At 35.9% G+C, this 21,651-nt stretch overlaps 1 protein-coding gene across 8 annotated transcripts in view; it reads right to left on the bottom strand.

Annotated features, from left to right (window-relative positions):
• ATG7 (autophagy related 7) overlaps window positions 1–21,651 on the bottom strand; it is a 114,551-nt gene that overhangs the window by 47,679 nt on the left and 45,221 nt on the right. For 5 of the 8 annotated variants that reach the window (XR_008578859.1, XM_054838782.1, XM_054838783.1 and 2 more), the window contains one exon: window positions 19,911–20,033. Coding sequence is in view for 5 of the 8 variants with exons in the window: in XM_054838782.1 (XP_054694757.1) it covers window positions 19,911–20,033 (123 nt within the window). In the remaining 3 variants the exon portion in view is untranslated. Of the gene's footprint in view, window positions 1–18,531; window positions 19,515–19,910; window positions 20,034–21,651 lie in introns of those variants that run through there. The other 3 variants (XM_054838781.1, XM_054838788.1, XM_054838787.1) reach the window with 2 other exon arrangements.

Here is a 21,651-nt window from a genome sequence, read left to right as displayed (position 1 = left end):
AAATTACTAATATACTGGGTTTTAATTTAATTGCAAAATTTGAAGATGAATAACTTCAGCTGTGATCTGATCAGTGTTCCATAAATGAGAATTCACATTCTAGCTCTGGAAACAACAATTAAAATCTAACGTTGAATCCCTGTTGAAGTAAGTTTTGATGATCTCAGAGTGAACAGTAGTTCTCATCAGAAAAAACACGACATAAAACTCAGATCAACTGGCAGCTTTTGTCACTGCTTCGCCAGGGAAAATTTGGCTAGCAACTTGATATCTTTGTAATTCCAAGAACTTCCAGTATTTTTCTGTGAAGAGATACTCTATTGCCAGAGATAAAAACTAGACTTAAAATGTGCTTAAGTCAATGGGGAGAACAACGACGACAAACTTCTCTCTGGTATTTCACTTACTCGGCTATTCTGTTCAGTGTATAAAGATGTAGAGAGATGGGAGTTGAACATATGAACAGTCAGTAAGAGAAGGGGCTCCTCCTTTTTCTTTGTGTGTGAAAACGTATATGGGAATTGTTAGTAATGTCAACATGCTCCAGCTTGTAACAAAAGAACAAAACGTGACCTAAGAGGCTGACAACAGTTTTAATACAAAGGACTTCATAACTGCAATACAACAGATTTAGTCCAGCTTTTTCATTTACTCCACTCTTTTCATGAAATTCTGGTGAAATAATAGCATTATTTAGGACACAGGAAAAAAAAAAAAGACAGAAGTTGCCCTGCATCTAAGGCAGTCTCATGTGTATAGCCTTAATTTTCCTTAGGAATCCATGAAATTACATTACATCAAATACTAGTCTCAGGCAGGGAGAAGCAAGATAAGGGAAAGAAAAAAAAAAGAAAAAGAAAGCTTTTTCTAGATAAATGTTAGTGTTTGAAATGTAACTTGTGATGTTTAATTGTCAAATCTAGGAAGTAAGAGGGCTTGGCCACAGACATGTATTAGAATAATACTCTAGGCACAAACTGTCCCACAGGTGAGGAAGGCTGCTGACAAGGGGCAATGGACTGAAAGAATATTTCCCCAAAATGACTGTTAAATTACAGCTGATACTTAACAGTCAGGAAAAACAGGTACGGACAATTTCTTCTTGCTCAACGGGAATACAACGATTGGAAGATGCATGTTTGTACAAGAAGAATGGGCAATCAACCAGACTACTAAATTGACTTTATAGGTAAAAAAGGATAAACACTGAGGCAAGGCAATCGTGCTGTGACTCCAGAAAACAGTGTACATGCCATCTCGCACACAGCGTAACTAAAGAAAACAAATGAAATGCCAGTGCAGTACTTGATCCTAATCTTAAGTGCCAGTCTTTGTAAAGAACAAATTTACATATTTAAATACAAACAAAAATCAATTCAAATATAAACCAGTTAACAGCTTCACAGTAACTACTAATGTAATTCACTGCAGTTGTCAAGTACCTGTTGAAAATTAAAGCGTTTGCAAGCATAAATAGAATAAATGCCACATTACTTATCTATCCAGATTACTGTGAAAGACAAAAAGATAGAAGAAAAATTCTGAATTTTTTTAATATGACAGTCTGCTCAGGAAAAGTGCAAGGAAGAACCATTTATGAACAGCATTTTTGTATGGCATTCTGATAGAAAACCCAAGTCCATTACTGAAAAGTACATTGTGTAGAAGCATTCCTGTGTCAACCACTACTATTGCAATAAAATAATACAAATATAATAGGAATCTAGAACCATGAAGTAAGTTTGTAAATCTGGAAGTTGAAAAGACTAACGTTTTTATTTCAAATCATGCAGATGCACACTTAAAATAAAACATACAGATGATACAAAGTAGACATTCAAAGTGAAGGCAAACAGGTGTGAATCAAATACAGAAATTATGGACGATAGGACATAAGAGAAAAAGCGTTATGATACACTTAAACACAAAGCAAGCTACAGATTGAAGTAAGTGAATGAGACAGTACGATTTAATTGCTGAAATGACAGTGATGATACATCTTGGCAAACTAAAGCAATACTGAGAAAATTTTAAAAATAACAGGAACGGAAGGTTTAAACAAAAGTATGTTGGAATAGGACTAGAGCATTTTATAGTAAACTGGAAAAACACAATAGAAGGATGAGACGTTTTGAATACTTAAAAGAAAACATTTGTGGCCCATGAATGAAATAGTTCCATCTCCCAACAACAACGAAAAAATCATCACAGCAAAAGGGAAAACGGGGAAGTACTTAAAAGAAAAAAATAATAATAGCTGTTTGCATAGTAACGACATCTGTGACTATGTCAATATAAGCACAAGGGAGAGAATAAGAGCTGTCTTTGTCCAAATAGTTTTAAAAATACCTTTGGGTGGGATACAGTGAGAAAAATTAGCTGAAAGCTTGCAAGACAAGAGAAATTCCAGCTGTTTGTTGTGGACTAACAGATTTTCCTAAGTACCACTAACATAGAATACTGGTAGGAGATCATTTCCATTCTTCCCTTCTGTCCTCCATCTCTAAAGACATACCGAATGAATGGACTGTTAGCATTTTAAGGTTTTGATTCTGTGATGCCCTGTATAGCGTGGGACAACAAATTAAAAGGTAACATATTCCAATGCAATTTGGAATATAGGTTTTGCAAGCCAGCTTGCAACACTTCAGACCAGAAAACACTTTCCACGCGGTTGGCTCTGCAGCCACTCCTTTACCCTCTAAACGGCAAGGCAAATGTATTTCCAACAGAGTGCTCAGGCTACTCAGGTGGGTTGGGTTGGTTTTTAAACAGTGCTCATGCAGTTCTGAATGATCCTCCTCTATGCTTCCCCACGTACTTACATTTACTGTGAGTATAAATACACACACTGCACTGGTGTGTCTCGAACGTATTACACCACATAGTGTATTACACTTCTGAAAAAAAACCACCAGTCATTTGGGCAGGTTGTGACAGAAACCACACTTGACTTTTCATTACATTAAAAAAATAACCCAAATAGCATACTGTTAACAGGAGTTAATACATCACTTTCAAATACTCTGGCATATGTTAAGAATGTCACCGTAAAAAACTATACAATATGCACCTGCATTCTTTTTTTTTTTTAACTCACTCTCTTTGCTGTATCTACCCAGGGATTCACTCCACAGCCGCAAGAGCTATACTTCAAAGGTACAAAAGACAACATCTATGAAAAATTATAGGTTTTATTCTGCAGGGGAATGATTTATTAACGCTGAGAGCTTAATTTAGTAATCAGGCATTATTTGAAGAGAAAAAAACGAACCACCTGATCATGGAATAGTTAGATGAGGAACCTATTCCAGCTTTTGATGTAGTTTTGTCCCAAATTCAAAGTTAAAAAGACTGGGAAAGAACTTTTCCAATTTACTGAAATCCAATCTCATGCTGGATTTCATCCAGGTCTGTACCTCAAAGGCAAAAGAGACTTAGTCATATTTTTTACATAACTAAATTCCTGAGTCACATTACAGAGGGAGAGTCAAATGAAACTCAAGAACAATTTCTGCCATTACATATTTTCTTTTCATACTATTGCTTGTAAGAAACAAATGTTGTAAGACCATTTCAAAACTTAAAAGCCTTTCAGCATTGGTTATTGCTCATTTCTCTTTCAGATTTACTAACACTCACATTAATACACGTAACACTAATTCTGCATCATGGAAACAAGAGCAAATGATGACTGCTCAGCTAACAACCCAATAAATAATTTGTCATTAACCAGCTGTTAAAATAGTAATTATTTTAAAACATCTTTGCAGTACTGCAGACTTCATATAATGGAATGGAATGCAGCTGCCTAGAAAAAGTTACTGGATGTCACACTAGTCTCTGAGCTGGGTTAATGAAGCAATGTTAAAATGCAGCCAATTTTATACAGCTGAGATTAATGGAATGATCAAATTGACATGATATGCATTCTCTGAACTCTTAATTCACATAAAAGACAGACCTTGCAGCAGCCCAGCACACCACAGTGCTGTTACGAATTTATATTTCGTCGTCCCTTCTAATTACACTAACCGTGACTAAATTTTGGAGATGCTGCAGAAAAAAGCCAAATTTAAGTCCTTTGTTTCTAAAGCCACATTTTCCCACTTCCTCTTTGCCTGAGGCTTACAATCTCTATTCTTCTAAACGCAGAACATTTAAAACTTAACTCGCTTGGCCTACCTAGCATTTCAACAAGCTCCAGACCCCTTTCTAACTGCAACAGTTGTGACCCCTTTGTCCCCAGGATAGCACAGCTTGGATTTCTAATGGTACTGGATTCTTCACACACACGACCAGTGCATTGGAATTGTTCTCGCTCAGCCTTGTGCTTCCTCCTTACGTCTCTGCAGATGCTGACTGCTCTCACCAGTTTTTGTCTCCAAGATCCAGACCACCTCCTCTACAAACACAATAGACCACTTCCTCTCTCACATGCATACGAACAGTAAGTCATCTAAGAAATATGCTTAAATTGATGTCTTGATCATGTCAATTCTGAGGCACATCACTCCAGTTATAAAGAATATTAATTTCATTTCTCTGTGCAAATGCTCCATTTATTACTTTCTGTAAATTACCTAGCAATTTTGAGCCTTAAAGAATACTACGACAAAATTCATCATTCACTCTGCGTCAGTTAAAAGCTGTCAAACCTGCTTATTCATTTCATCAGCATTTATTGTGCTCCATTAATTCTAGATCTAAATGTTTTCAACAAAATAATGAAGTTATATATAACTCAAAGTGGCAGCACCTATAAATCCTTCAAGCCTTTGGCAACTTCTTTAATCCAAAGTAATCATGTTTCCTTGTATAACAAGTCTTGTGATGTCTGTAATAGCATCTCACTATAGTAACAACAGTCTTAACGTTATAGCTCTCTTGCATGCCTGAAGTATTAATCAGATCCCATATTTAAATACGAAATTATAGTAGTCTTGATACTCTTCCTGAAACAGATACACTAATCAGAGCCCCCAGCAAATTTTTTTTAAAAGTACAATAAATATCAAGACTGAAGTTGTTTTTGATTCCAGAGTCAAACATTGCAGCTTTCTGGTTATTGCTTTACTTCATTACCTCATCCTTTCACATTAAAATAACATTTCTAAATAGGCGGTCTATTCTATAAGCAATTTTCTCTGCCACAAGTTCTTTCCTTTTCCTTTTAAACAGAAGAGAGTAAAGAAAAATTCCACTTTACAATCTGAATGAAGAATAGAAAATTTTATGCAAGAGCTGGGAACATCATTCTGCTTTGAAAGAAAAAGGCTCAATGATCACAATATTCATTCTTCAATTCAGAAGTTTCTTTATGAAAACACAATTTTTCTCTTTCATAAGTGAGCAAGAAGTTGAGTAGCAGTTTTCCAAATACCCTAATCTTTTCTAGTATTGTCCAGAAAACTCACGTAGCATGCTCCACCAGCTATTACTTATGAGCTAAGGATGTTATTAATGCTACATTATAAAAAGTGATAATTTTTTTTTTTTTTTATGGCCAACCTTGTTTGAGTTTAACCTCACTTAGCGGAAAAATCATGTTTGTGACCTTTACGCCTCAAGTTAACTAAAAATACATTTAACAGCAAGTATTACCTCCTCTTCCCAAATCTCCCATAACCATCTCTAATTTCCGCTGCATAAAAAGAAAATTCACAGTCAGCTCCTTGAACTTTATCAACACATTTTAGCTATAATCAAGATTTTAGTTTGTTGAGTAATCCAAATACAATCTGCAAGCATAAATCTACATATTAAACACACATTAAACAATATTAAATTGCATATTAAATGCATTAAACAATTTGATCCAAATTCTAAACTACAGATTAAATCCAGAAAGCACAAATATAAAAAAAGTATCAAAAAACCCAACACAAAACCTGTAATTCCAAGAAAGGCAGGGTTTAAAGTATTTCATTACCCATCTAAAAGCGTGAGCTTGTGTTTTACAGTCTGGACTCAATCCAAAGGCTGTCCCCAGTTAATCCACCCCTCTCTTTGGGGAACCAAAGACAGCTGGAGAGGATGATGACCATATCAATATCCATGCGTGCTGCTGTCATGAATGCGTGCTAGCACAGTTGGACAAACTCATAGAGCATATATAATTCAGTATAGAATTCTCTCAGAGGAGCTTGCCTGTTCCATTGTGCCAGCAGAGAAAATGTGAAGTATTGTGAAAGCAGCAAGAGAGCCTACAACCGTGGCTGTTCTTTAGAACGCTGCTGTGACTGCTGATAAAGTTAAAATAGTCCGCCTAGCAGTCATTCACATATGAAAGCTACAACAGATGCTCTTTATCTGAATGAACCTCAGCCATTTAGCTTCCACAATTCATTTTAATATTTCTTATAGTGAGCCAAACTCATGCAAAAAAGCTTCTTTTGGAAGCTGGAAATAACATCTTATTTTGCATTTGCCCCTTCTTTGTCCATTATCTTTTTTAATTCTACTACAAATTAAAAACAAGTCTCAATTTCATGACTCATTGTACCTGAAAACATACAAGGTATCAGAATTTATTAGATATAAGACTATTGCCTGTGGAGAAAGAGATTAAACTAGTTTCAATGATTGATACACTCTACTGGCCAACTCTAGTCTTTTAAAAACGCGAGCACAGCAATCACAGGTAGAGCAGTAGAGCACAGTATTACCACTATTTTGGTATGCGCCATGTGTGGCAGAGGCAGATCCAGAGATTAGTACATATAAATCACTCACCCAGGAAGAAAAAAGTCTACACAATTGCCAACTAAGACAACTAATATGAAATGCATGTTTTTACAAGGGCTATTTGAAGAAATAGTATTTGTGGGAAGAATGAGTCATAGGATAGCAAACTTCATATACTACAGTTACTCAAAGTGAGAAGACAAAGGGAATTAGAACTTAGATGATTTTTTTTAAAAAATAACCAAGAAACATTAGCAAAACCAGCTGTTGCACCATAATAATTTTAAATAGCTTTGTTAATGCCTTCATATTCTCTTCCAGTAGTAGTTTTCTCTTTTTCTTTTTAACTTGCATTTTGGGTTTGCTGTTGTTGGCACGCTGTCTCAGTAGACACTAGATAAACAAACTTTTCAACAACATAAACCCTTTTAAAACTGTATCTCTTAACCCCTATCCGTTTGAGAGGTTGGAAAGTTATTACTTAATTCTTCACAGGTTTACTTGTGCATCACTTCTCTATTTCTGTGACTTTTCTTTCTACTTTAGTTATGGCAAAATAAATAAGCATCTTAGTAGCTATCTCCATCTCAATCACAATTTGTATCTTTTCCTTACCTATGTATTTTTTGTATTTATTCATTAACCTGCATAATCTCACACTTAACTTGCAGGAGATCAAATTCATTGTTGGGTAGGCTTGAGTCAGTACTTTAAAAATATAGACATTCTTTTCATGTATAGTAAGTTTTTCAGCAGAACTCGTAATTTCAAGATGACAAAGTACTGATGTGCTTACACATATAGAATATTTCTCCAAAATTATTTCTACAATCTCACTGCTTTAAGTTCACTCCAAATAGACTAGTTTTATTATGTTTACTTTTGTGTTTTATCTGGAATAGAATCAATTCACTTCTTGTCTTAATCTGCTTTGAGAGAGTCATGTGCCATTAAATAATAATTTTGCAACATTTTACACTTCAATAAGACGACAATATCTGCACGTATAGCTTCATACACAGATATTTCAGCATAATTGCTACGCACAGTCTTACGGTCCCCTGAACTCAGAGAAGGACTGAAACACACTTGGCACATGGTGGTTAAAGTGAGGACAACGCTGACCTGTGTATCTGAGATGATTTTGAAAAGGACTTTCATAGATAAGTCAAGGAGTATTTTTAATAAATATATTTGATGAAAATGACCCGAGTCTGATTTAGTTTTCTTTTCATGCATTACAGAATTGTGGGTTTATTTCTTTTACCTCACAAGAACCTCTCAGATCCCCCCACTCGTTCTCAGGCTTTCTTTAACTGGGCACATACATACATGCTGCTGGAACAGACCCCTTCTCCCTGTGATTTGAGAAGTGATTTCTCCAGTTCTGTTGTTAATATTAAATGTTCCTTCCAAATCTCTGGAATGTGGTATAGCTGCTTATTTTGATTGCTGTAATTTTTGAAGAGCAGACCCTTGGCTCTGTGAGACTAAAGACAGGCAATTCACAGATTCACCAAATGACTGAGTGAGAAGGGACCTCTGGAGAGCATCTTGTCCAACCCCCCTGTTCGAGCAGCGTCACCTGGAGCACGCTGGACAGTGCCCAGACAGCTTTTCACTATCTCTGAGGATGGAGAGCTCACAACTCCTCTGGGCAACCTGTTCATCTAATCTAAAGTCTCATATAGGTAGCCATTTTCCACTGAAAACCAATGACTAGATGCAAAATTTGATTTTCCTTTTTTCACGTTCTCAAAGAGTATCAAAACGACCAACAGTGTCTAAGGACTAGCATTTGGTCTTCTGCCTTCGGTGACAAAGTGCTAAGGAGTTGAGAAAGTTAGACAAAACTAGTAATGTTTGCTTCATATATATTCTTACTCATGTTTTAGCCATGATTTTCACTTCTTAATAAAGCTTGCAGCTCAGCCTAAGTTTTTTAAGAGTATGTTGTTAGATTTCAAGGTCTAGCATTATCAAAGCCATGCATATTTATTCAGCTAAACATTAAAGTTTGTCCAGTAAAACTGCATTATTTTAAGGTTGCTGTATAACAATTAAATTACTTTAAAAATCATCATCACACCTGTAGAATGACAACAGTTTTCCTATATATGAAAATAACATAACAAACTCAGTAACTCAGAAGCTGCTCTTGCTTCATGAAATATTACATGTGAAGTATAGTTTCAGTGTCCCAGACTCAATACCTACAGAATGCAACAACTCATCGCTAATTTGAAGCATGTTAATTAATTAATATCTAGAGTGGGGTTTTAAAAGGTTGAGACCAAGAAAACAGAAACTTATCCTAAAACTTTTAAACATTATGGTCTCCAAACTTAAAAATAAAACCTTTTTCTCTGGGAAATTTTTGTATTGTGTACTAGAGACTTTTTTGATGTCTCTTCATGAGGTCAGACAACTTTCCTTTAGAAGGAGATGACCTTTTGTCAGTTTGCACTTAAATCAACTAAGAAAAGTCACTGCTAAGGAAAATGTAACACCGAAGCGATAAGATAAGCAATCCTTATCTTCTCAGATACAAACAGGCTAATCTTGGAATCAAATCTGGGGTTGAACTATGGAATTGGTCATTAATTTTTATCACTCCTAAGCTATCAGGTGGGCTCTCCAGGACTCCAGCCAGTTCTGTAAAAACAAGTATGTTGCATAGCAGATTTCAGCTAGAAGCCAAGTTATAATGTGTTCAAGACAAAGATGTTGTAAAAAGGAAACTTGCAGAGAACCTGAACTGGAATATGGCAAAGGAAATACCAGCACTTTGTTGAGATGTTCATTACAGTGTAAATACCAGGAAAATATTCAGAATCAAATAGAAAGAAAACTCAGGCCAGTAAGAACTAGGGTAGTATTAGTTTTAAAGGCTATTCAAATTTGCCTGTTTTATAAATCTCTGCAAAATTAGTGTCAACTTTAGCCAACAAAATTTGCATTATAGTAGCAACATGAATGTAAATCTTTAAACAATCTCGTTGGTAAAATTATTCCATACTTCATAAAGAAACAAACCATAAGACATGGTGAAAATTTAAGTTGAGAAGTTGTTTACAAAGGGTTTTCCATATGAGATTTCCATATAGGAGTAGGTCTTGATGTTTTATTATTAAAATTTGTGATGTTTAATTTCCTCTGATTATCACCTGAATGTGAATTAGCAATCACTGGCATTAAGGAGAAGTTGTGGTAAATCTGCACGATTTTCCAACAACTCTTTGCATTGTAATCAACTTCATTTATTAACACTTACTAGTTCCACCTATATTTACAGGAAAATCAATAGTTTACAAAGTTGGAAAAAAAGCTACTACTGTTCGTACAGAGGGCTCTTGTAGTTGAAATTATATGTTGACAATAATAAAATACCAATGCACTTGGTATATGTGGTAATTGATAGCACAAGTTCTCTTGCACAACTCTAACATGAATGCCATTAGAGAAGTTTTAGAGACATTTCCAGAGGAAATATAGATTGTCAGAAGAATGCAAACACAGTTAACAATTAAATACTCTTGCAGACAACATTTAACAGTCTACAAGATGAACAGAGTACATTAAAAACTGGGGGATGGAGTGTATTCATACATAATACAGTAACTCAATTAACATTCAAGCATTCAACAGTTTAGTGGATGCAGAGGCAGACTTGCCTCAAGAAATTCATAGCACCTTTGGGTAAGGCTACAACAGTATGTGTTTATTGAAATCTGCATCTGGTAGTAATTTGTCCAGCAGCAAACTTTTTTCTCTTTTTTTACTCGAATGACCTACAGGGGCCCATATACTCTGCAACTGTTCGCTTGCACTAAGATGCACATTGTATAATTTATGTTCTTAATTATAAAACAAAGTTTATCAGCATGTTTGTCTGTGTTGTGTAATTTCTAATTCTTCACATGAGAATAACAGAATGCATCTTGAACGGTTTATTCGTTCTTCATTGAAACAAGATATATTAGAATATATTGTAATGGAAGAGACTTAATCCCTAATTTATTTTACTTCTCCCTTCTTTACTAAGATTTTTTCCTTTAGAGAAAAAGGAGTCAACATAGGTTGAAAAATCTTTCTAGAATATAATTACTCCCCCTCATCCTTCCCCCACCCCACCCCCCCCCCAAAAAAAAAGAGAGAATGCAGGGTTTAATCCTAATTTGCAAAATACTGCTTTAGTAATGGTACACCTCGCTCAAAATTGTGGCCTAGACCAAAAGACAGTTTTTTGTTTTTATAAAGCCTCCTCTGCAAAAACTATCTAGATATTTTGGAAAATGCAACTCTTGGCCTCACTACCTACCTAATCCCAAATTCCACAAGGAAGGAAAACTGAGTAGAGCAAGGGCAAAGAAAAAGTCAGCATCTTGGGAAGGGAAAGAAAGGAGGCTGAAAGTCCTACACCAAGATCATCATAGTTTTGTCCCCAGATATGTACTTGCTCCCTCTTGGTATTTTAAACATTAATTAATGAATTTCAGTTTCTTGCTTATTGACTATCCTGTCTTCACTAGAATTCCAGTAGAGGAACTGTGTTCTTAGATAGATAAGAGTTTTCTGAGGTTACTTCAGGAATTATGAACATTGGTTTTCCTATTATTACTCAAACTGATACAGTTTGTCTGGGCTTCCTTATAGCAAGACATCAAGAGTTAGGTTAGCAGACAAAAAGAGCTCAAATACACCAGGATTTTTATGAGCACTTAGTCACTGTAAGGTGTGACACATCTAGATGTATCATTTGGCTGGGTTTTAAACGTAAAGGAGACCTGGGAACTTTTTGTTATACCTTGTGCAAAAAGGGACAGCTGACAATTTCCGAATCTCTATTCCCACAAAGAGGGAGCACCTCTCCTATGAGGACAGGCTGAGAGAGTTGGGATTGTTCAGCCTGGAGAAGAGAAGGCTCTGGGGAGATCTAATTGTGGCTTACCAGTACCTGAAGGGGCCTACAGGAAAGGTGGAGAGGGACTGTTTATCAGGGAGTGTAGTGACAGGACAAGGGGGAATGGGTTTCAGCTGAAGGAGGGTCGATTTAGATTAGATGTTAGAAAGAAATTCTTTACTGTGAGAGTGGTGAGGCCCTGGCACAGGTTGCCCAGAGAGGCTGTGGAGGCCCCATCCCTGGCAGTGTTCAAGGCCAGGTTGGATGGGGCTTTGGGCAACGTGGTCTAGTGGAGGGTGTCCCTGCCCGCAGCAGGGGGGTTGGAACTAGATGATCTGTGAGGTCCCTTCCAACCTAAACCATTCTATGATTCTAGGATTCTATGATTCAGAGAACTGAACTTTTGGAGCAGAGGGGTTCACCATTGAAGTTATCCTCCAAAACTGTACTCCAGTGATTTTTGAACCCAATTACCGTGAGACACAGAGTACTCTGACAAGGTTTTTATTTTTATTTTTACGTTATTCTTACTATCTTCACTAAACAATGTGACTTCAGTGGCATTTAATTCTGTTAAATCTTATCCGGATTACAGTCAGGTCTTGCTTATTCACGTTGCAAAGCAGGCACTGACAGGAATCAGGGACTACTTGGATCTTTGCAAACAAATGCAAAAGGACTACGTACAGTACATTCTCTACACTTCTATCAGCTTGCTGTTGCCTAAACCCTCGGAGTCACGGAAATCCCAAATCCATCAAAAATACCAAACATTATCACAATATTCAAATGAGAAATATATGGTATCTTGATTTGGCATAACAGGGATGTAAGGATTTGACAGCAGCACTGTTCAAAGGCCATTTGAACCAGCTAAAATATTCTCTTTCAGACAGATGCAGAGGGATAATAAAGGCAGGTAATGGGAAGATAGGTTTGAGTGAACATTAAAAGAAAACAAACCCAAAATCCAGAAAGCATGTCTGGACAGCTCAATATTAGGATAATATAAATAAATACAAATACCGTAGAATAATGTTGACAAATTACAATATATATTATGACCTCTTTCTCTACATATATCAGGGTACTCTCTTCCGTATACACAGAGTAACAAAAGAGCAAGAGGTAGACTTTCGCATATTATTCCTACTGCTACTGCCTGTTACCATATATTTGATACTTTTTTCCCCACTATAAACTTTGATCCTGTATTAAATATAAAAGTCATGAGCAGCACTCATTTTAACTTCGTAGTGACAGACTGCTGCAACCTGACTGCTAAAGTGCATAGCTGAGAACATGGAGAAGTTATTTTACCATTTTAAGCAAGATAAGAAGATCAAGTATTAGATCTGTTACAGTTTTAAAGTTATCAGTGGCTGTCACCAGCCAGGTAACAAGTATCTCAAACACATGGTTAGCATTGTAAAGTATCAGTCCTCTTCTAGACAGAGAGAAGCAGAAAGAGAGTATAAGGAGAAAACAGACCACAAGCCAAAAACATTTGGATCCAATTATGAAGAAAGATTTTAGGATCTCAGTGTGTACCTCCCCAAGAGTTTCAAGGTGTGAGACTCCTAGAAAATTTAGGCCAGAATTCATAGGAAATTCATGTTCCTAACTCCGTTTTGAAGTGATACACCACTTCGGTGATTCCATATCAGTTTTTAGGCATGGTTGTTCAGCATTGCTTTACCTTGAAACTCTGGATAATCATTAGAGAGATGTAGGAAAAGTAATTTGCAAAACTCTATCACATTTTGTGCCTGGATTAGTAGATTTTGTGTCTATTCCTGCTGATGGAGCAGCCAAAACACTCAGGATAGTACTTCCTTACCCATATACAGGGCAGGTGAAATGGAAACTTGGAAAATTATACAATAATATATTATATGATTAATAAATAATATAATAAAAACTATATGTGCGATAGAGATGTGCAGCACTTCTGTCTCAGTCAAGTATCAGTTGATACCTTTCCAACTGTATGTGAGGTGCTGTTACTAACAGACACTCTGAGCCCTCTTGGTAGAGAATGTATGAACAGTACTAACCTGATTAATACTGTTTATAAAGAGGACAAAGAACGCTGAATTGTTATCCACGCAAGCCAGTACTCAAAAGCTGCACAGGCATTATGAAGAACACAGACTAAATATTAATGCTACAGCAGTTTCATAGCACCTGGAAAGGTGCTATATTACTAAAGGTAATTTTTTTTATAGCTCATATAAAATGAGGCACTGACTGCTATTTGTTGCATAGCTTTTTCCCTCACATAAAACTGATGAGATTATAAGTTTATTCATAGCAGTACTTTCCATTTTATAGCTATGCAAGATTTACTGTGAAATTTTATATAGAGATAGATTTAAACTCTATCAATGTTTTGGCACTATGACAGCAATTCACAGTTTAATACGTAAAAAAAATTTTTAAAATTACCATCTGTTGCTAACCCAAATACCATTATTTCATTTCCTTCAGTGGGTTTAGTCTAAATTTTTTCCATATATTTGAAATTTCAAACAAACAAAGACAGCTTGATATCAACAGCAGCTTAAATGAAATAATAACAAAAAAATCTTTACACTGAATAGTCATCATTTCCTCTATCTCTGACCCCAAGTATTAATTCTTACATTTGAATTTGCAGAGTATCATTTAATTTGACTAATAACGATACAAGTTTAATAAATCTGTTTCATGTTTTCGAGACAAAGCGACATAGGATGTTTATGACAATGTAGAGTTATTCACCCGAAGTGATATGGGTAGCGTTTCTATAGCTGTCCTCGCTTTTAAAATCTCTCCTTGGAATTCAACCACTAACAAGGGTGGACCAATGAAAATATGTTTGTAACTATAACACTCCAAGCTCTGGACCTACAGGACTCTCAGCTCAGAAGATTGGCAGGCTCTCTTCCTTGAGATCTTGAAGCATTCCTGTGGTATGGTATGCTCAAAGAAATCTTTCCATTCTGTACAACCCTACAATCAACTGTCCTTCCCCCTTCTTTCCCTTGGCTCCAACTAAGTAAAATGACTGCACGTGGCCCTTCCTGTCCTGAAGGGGCAAACATATATTTATTCAAATATATCAGGAAACATGAGTATTTGTGCACATTGGTTGCTCATCTAAGTCCTAGGAAGAGCATTTGAGTATTATTAGTAATAATAACTGCAGTTATCTGTAAAGTTGTCAGGGGAAAGACAAAGAGATCATGTTTTGGTATGAAATAGAGGAAACACTTCACAGACATTTTGAATTTCTTTGAAGAGTAGCATACGGTATCAGCACAAAGACCATTCTTGGGCTTGTTCAAAGGCTATAAAACTCAGTTTGAACTGTTCTGTGCTGAGGTAACAATTACCTCTCCTTGGCAAAATTTCCACAGCAGAAATACCATGGATTCAGCAGAACATTGTGCTGAAGGACAGACTTACTAAATCTATTTTAGGCATGTAATAGCAAAGCATAATAACTAGAAAGCATTGGAAATTTACATACATTTTTAATCTACCGTAACTGAGAATCCTTTCTCATTTGGACTGTGTTCAACAGGAATTTTTTTGCAGAAAAAGATTACCATTATTTGAAGATCTGGGAAATAGTGCTTGATGAACGAAGAAAAATGATGACATTAATTGACATCATGAGAAAACTCAAAAAGAATAAAACAACCCACCTCCTGAAAGAACACAGATTAATCTCTTAATCTCTTAAGAAAGAAATTCCAGGGCAGACCTGAATCTGTCAAAGTGAATTTCTCCTGAAACACACCAGATTAAAAACATGAAGGAAAACAAAAAAGCTCACAGACACAGAAAAGTCTCAAATATTAATTTTGGTCTACCCATCAGTAGTGGGTTCTTTTAGAAATTTTCATAACATCAAGTAAAATGAAATTCTGACTACTGCTTAGCTAACAGGAAAAAAAAGTTAAGCTACAGAATTACTATTATATTGTTGAAGTTGGGTTTTTCTGTTTTGTTTGGGGGTTTTTTTGGCTATTCATATGTTATTGTTTCAGCATCAAATACGTTGCTTAATATAATGCAGAATCAGAAACAAGCAGGATATTTTTAATAGCAAAGCACATTGGAAATTCTGAATTTTCTTCCAAATTTGGATAAGCACAAAGTTCACTTTTAATACCAGCTGCCTATTATACAACTAAGTCCTGTTCCCCAAGAAATGGCTGAAAAAATGTTGAGGCACAAATTTCAAATAAGTACAGAATCAGAATTAAAAAGGATTTTCTATATTTTCTCCTATTCAAAGAGCTCAAAGTATTTTACTAGCCTGATTGTTTTTTTAGTTAATCCTACCCTTATCGCTCCTTCTATCAATACATTTCAATAGATGCCTTCACTCCCAGTGATTTCAAGAGCACCTATATATGTTCAGTTGTTTCTGAAGAAAAAGGGCAACAATAAAATGACTACCCTTAAAGATGTAAGTTTCTTAGAAAATAATATAAATGGGAATGGTTCTTCCACAACTATGGAATAATGCTGAGTATAGGTTTTATTGATGTGTCAGTTTTCACTTCCAGAAGCGTGCCACATCAGTAAAAATTAATCTTTAACACAGAGTAGTCGAGCGCATATCAGGAAAGCTATAATTTTAGACTAGATTAAATACAAAGAGCTCTCCACACCAGCAAAACCCAACATACTTTGAAAGGTTTAGTCCGGCATATGTGGCAAGCAAACCAGCTGGTTTTAGAGATGCACAGGGATACACAACAATCATTGGGCAGCCCAGCCAAATTCTGAACTGGAAGTCATTCAGTTTGTTGTTGTTTTGCCTCCAAATCAATGCCCCTAGTTTCTGACGAATAATTCAAGACATGCATAGGCTTTCTCTATTTTAACTCCAGGTATTAAATTTGACTACACATCGAACAAGCATCAAGTTAAAAAGCTGAGGTTAGGAGTAAGGAGACAAAGTGATCTGGAAAATAGAAGTGCCATTTTTACGTGAGCTTGGGCAGCTCCCAAAGTGAACTGTATCCAGTGGAAACAAGGTCTAAGTGCTGATGTGGGAGTTTCCCACAGCTTCTATTGGCCTTCAAAGCCATGCGTGTCATCAGCGTCCCTTGTTGAAGCTGTACATAAATATCTAACTGGTATTAAAAGAACAAAAAATGTTCCACAGAACCTAAATTAAAGCCAGATGAGGAAAAAGCAGATGCCTGAAATTTACTGTCATTTCAAGACAGAATAGAAACACTTGCTAATTTTATTATTTACTGAGTAAATTGTCATGCTAAGGAAGTCATGTAGAACATTTATCATTGCCTGATGCAGCTCGTGTTAAAGAAATAGGTGCTCTATTGACTAAACCCCTTGCAATTAGTACCAAATTTGAGCCACAAACTAAATCTGTGTTATGATTCCTATTCTAGTTATGAATAATAATTCTATTGAATTATGATTATATTCTTATCAGTCATTTTAAAAAGATAAGGTTAAGTATGTCAAGATGGTATTAATACTTAGGTCAACAGCACAGCACTGGAAGAGGACACTGAACAAAGCAAGTTAAAAAGATATTTAGTAAGTGAAAAGTCTTCCACATCTTACTGAAAATTGTATTGCTTTAATCCAGGCAAATGCAGTCTGTGCTAAGCATGTAGGGAGGTAACATTTTCATGGCAACTTCAGAACAAAACATTCAATTAAATGCTCTTAATGAATCAACATTTAAAGAGCAACCCTTTTAAAAAAAGAACAAGGTTGACTAGTTTCCCTATCACATGCAAGTTTATTAGCCTAATATTAATTTTGTATATAGAATTACAATGCAATTATGACATCATCACAGTAAATATAAGGTTGGATGACATGCAACTTTACAAGTCTATTTTCATTATAGTGGAGTAACAGCACTGGTAAAATTTTACTAGATAAGAGGAAAGGAAATTTTTCAGTTACTAGAAGCCAATTTTATGGTCTCCAAACCCAACAATCATCTACAAAATCTCTTGAAGAGTTTTAGTGCAGAAAAACAAGTAACTTCTTGGGAGAACAATCAAATATTCTAATTTTCAAAATAGGTCATACATGTTTTATGAAACCTCTCTCTCTACTTTTGTTGCAGTTTTTAGAATGCCACATATCAAGGTATCTTAAATCAACCTAAAGACCACTGGTCTTAACAAACTTAATGCCTCCATTTTAGAGAATACAATATGCCAACAGCCTCTCAAAAGTAGCCAGACACCTGAAAAGCCATTTTGCAGTCTTCAAACTCAGCAATATAAATTGCACCATCTGCACTGTATGATAAAAACGAGTTCAAAATAGAAAAACAATTCAAAAGAAAATATACTAAAAGCACTCTCTTGTGCACCTAAAAATTTTAAAACCTGCTCCAGATTATGTACTGAGGGAGTAGTGGAGGACCACAAATACACTTCTTTATTTTTCAGAGTCAACAGTGGCGAAATGTAACAAAAGAATAGATCCAAAGAAAGCAAGCATGCTCCAGAACCTGCAAATAATCTGCCTGTTGGATCTTACCCTTCATAAACACAAACTTTATCAAGACCATTAAGATAGTTAACCCTGATAAAACAGATGAGTTTTTACAAAAATATGGCAATGCTACACAGGGAAGCAATCAAGAAAAGTCACTGGTTCTGTGGTAGATGGGGTAATTTGAATGCATTAGCTTTGCAAATATTTTGTACATCTGTTTTTCCACCTATAAGCAATGATTTCACTCCACAAACCTCACTGTTGAACCCAAAGATTTTTGAAAGCATACTCATTCCATTTTTATGTTAAACTTTGAACTTCAGTAAGTTGCAATAAATTCACACCACAATCTACATTTTGTAAAGAATATCTAAAACTTTATAAACAAACACCTGTATACATTCTGAAGCTGCAAAAGAAATTTATTAATTAATATCTGCAAAATAATAGATTACTAACTAGGGCACTTGTAACTGGTTTTACTGCTGTCCTTAGTAGACCAGACACTTCTTAGCAGCCTGAAAGTCATATATGGCAATCAGACTACAATCACTCTTGCGGCTAACGAGTAGCACGTGTTAAAGGGCATTTGTTTCCCTTTGTTGGATCCCTCTCACATACATATTGAAATTTTTTTTCTAGGTATCACCAGGCTGATTTAAGAATGCATCAGGTATTTCATGGTTTAATGTCTCCAGTATCTGCTCCAATTATTTTAAAAGGTTAAAACATGAAACAGAGTACCAGGTCATAATTATCCCCACAAAGCTTATTAAGCAACACTGTTGAGCCATTTCCAGCTGAAAAAACAGCTATACCATTTACACAGCCTACAGTAACTGAATAATCATTTCTCAAAGCCAACTTTGGAAACATCCATGTGATACAACTACAGCAAAATTAAATTATAGATGTAAAACAGTATAGACATTTGCAGACAGAGTAAGGATTACCAATAATTATTAAAATACAATATTAAGACAGATATCTGTTTCATTTTTTTATCGGACAAACTCAATATTGTAACTTGTTTAGACAGGGTTATCTCCCATGAGAACAAAACATACCCCAATTTCATTCCATATTACACCTTTTTGTCACTGGACAAATGAACAGCATTGTTCTTCCCATGTTATAATCCATCAAGGAGTATAATAATTACATTTCAGATTGACCTAAAATGATAATTGATTTCCTTACACCACATAACACAAGTCACTTGTTTTCTTTGAAAGCAATACTTGAAAACTCAAATATAAAAAGTTACGATTAATTTAAGAGAATGTCTATCCTGCCTAGGAACCTGTGTAAATACTGTGGGTCTTAGCTGATAGCAGCCTCTGTGTTATCATGGCTACTCATTATCGGTACTTGCATACAGTACTCGTAATGCTTGCACAAACTGCAGTTTACGCTGCCAGTGAAACACACCCTAGAAGACAACAGACAGGAACTTTCATGATATAAATTCAGAACTGTCAAGCAGCAACTGTCCCTTAAAATATTTCTGTAATTTCACAAAACGTGACGACAATAAAATGAATAAAAAGAATAGTGCCACACATTTCTAACTGTCTGTCAACATGCATCCCCATCATCTGTTCTTAAAAAAGAATGACCTCTCACATACAACAATATTTCTTATTCTATAACATTAAGAAGACACATCTTATCTCAGTGGATGGAATATGCACGTGGCTTGTTTAAATCATCCTGCTTGATTCTATCAGTGATTCATTTAAGCACATGGTTATACAGCTGAACATAAAATCCAAGCACCCTTTACTGCCACCTGTTTATTCTTAACATCCAAAGCATATTTTCTTACCTCAGCAGCCTGCGTCTCCTGGTGTAATAAAGTTAGACCTGTCAAGTCTTCTAAGAAGGAATGTGAAGAATTAAAAACTTTAGCTAGGAAATTAAACCCTTCTCGCTCATACTGGTCAAGGACCTGTCAAACAAACAAACAGAAAAGGATGTCAAGTAAGATGCCCACAATTCGATTCATCTTCATATTTTGCTCACAAAATAGAAGTACAATCTTTCTGAACACTCAGAAAATGACTGTATATTGTAACAGGTAAAAATTACAGAGAAAAGAATAATCATTTCTCCCAACTCAATTTGTATAGCATGGAATGGTGAAGGGAAGAGGGAAGAGAAGCGAGGTTTAAGATTTACTGGTTTAAATGTATTTTTAAGCTTATAACAAGACATATTATACGGCAAGAAGAAAAACTTAGCTGCAAAGTCATGAAAGGAGCATTTGAGTTACACAAAACACAGTAAAAGACTGTTCCAATGTATCAGTTAAGGGAAAGAACCATGCTGGGACAGACTGAAAACTTCTCCGAGTCAGTGTCCAAGTCCAACATCCTCCCAGCCTCCAGAGATTCACGGTTCTGAGACTATTGTATCTTAAAGCGCTCTGTATTTTTCTACTTTAATTTTCCCAGTTTATCTTTTATTTTGAGAATTTTATAGACTCCTACAAGAATTGTGAGGAAGGTTTTAGCCTATGCTCCTCTGAAAGCCCTGACCATGAAGAATTTTATTTCATGCAGCTTTAGCTGAAATAACTATTTGGCAGGCTGATTTCAATCAAGTATGATGAAGATTGAGGAAAGAAAAGCTAAATGTCAAAGATGAATGTGATTCTACAAGTTTTGTGAAAGCAGGTAGCAAGAAAATGGAAGGAGCTTATGAAAGAGCAATCCCAGTATCCCTTGTTTTCTTATTTTTGTTCTGAGTTCTACCACCGATCATTTAATATCCTGCTCTGCTGTCATCAGTCTCACAGATGACAGACTGCAAAGCAACTTTTCCTATAGAAATTCAGGTAGCAGAGCAGGATGCATGCCAGGACTTCAGAAACACTCACTATTTGAATACGGAGAAGCAGTATATACGACATCGATAGAGAGACAGGGGAAGGATCATCACTGTCACCCCATATAGAAAAGATGCAAGGTTTTCAGAAGAGTCCATGGAATGGCTTAATCTATGAAACTGAATGTCTGCCAAAAACCTTTCACTGTGAAAGTTATCCTTGCCTTTCTCAACACTCACATTGTCATCTCAATCATCATCTTCCTCAGATAAATCAACATGAGTTCAAGAGTCCAGGACAGAAAAGGGGGCTAATGATCAGGCAGTTTCACAGATAGCTGTTATTTTTCAGAATGGCTGTTATTTCTTAGAATGATGATCATTTCCAATACCCAACATCTGTAAAAGCCAGCACCTCTTCCAATTGCTGATTCTGATAATCTCCTCCTGCTTCTCACCCTCCCAACCACATATGCCGTTCCTGCATATTTAAACTTAAGACCCTGCACAAGTCCCTCTTTACCATATCATTTTTCACAAACAACGTTGTGTTGCTGTCGTATCACACATTACAGAAACACATTCTTTACAGTGGGGTATAGCTGTACTTGAAAAAAGCTGCAGCATAAACCCAACACTTAGTAAACACCAGAGAATCCACAAACAACTGCATCTCTACAACTAACCAGCCATGGGAAAAGCACCAAAATCAACCTCAAGATACGGCTCCCAGACTCCTG

The sequence above is a fragment of the Grus americana genome, chromosome 11 (genome assembly GCF_028858705.1).
Source record: "Grus americana isolate bGruAme1 chromosome 11, bGruAme1.mat, whole genome shotgun sequence".
Lineage (NCBI taxonomy): Eukaryota > Metazoa > Chordata > Aves > Gruiformes > Gruidae > Grus > Grus americana.
Note: the sequence above shows the minus strand (reverse complement) of the source record. Positions and strands in the feature narration are given on the sequence as shown.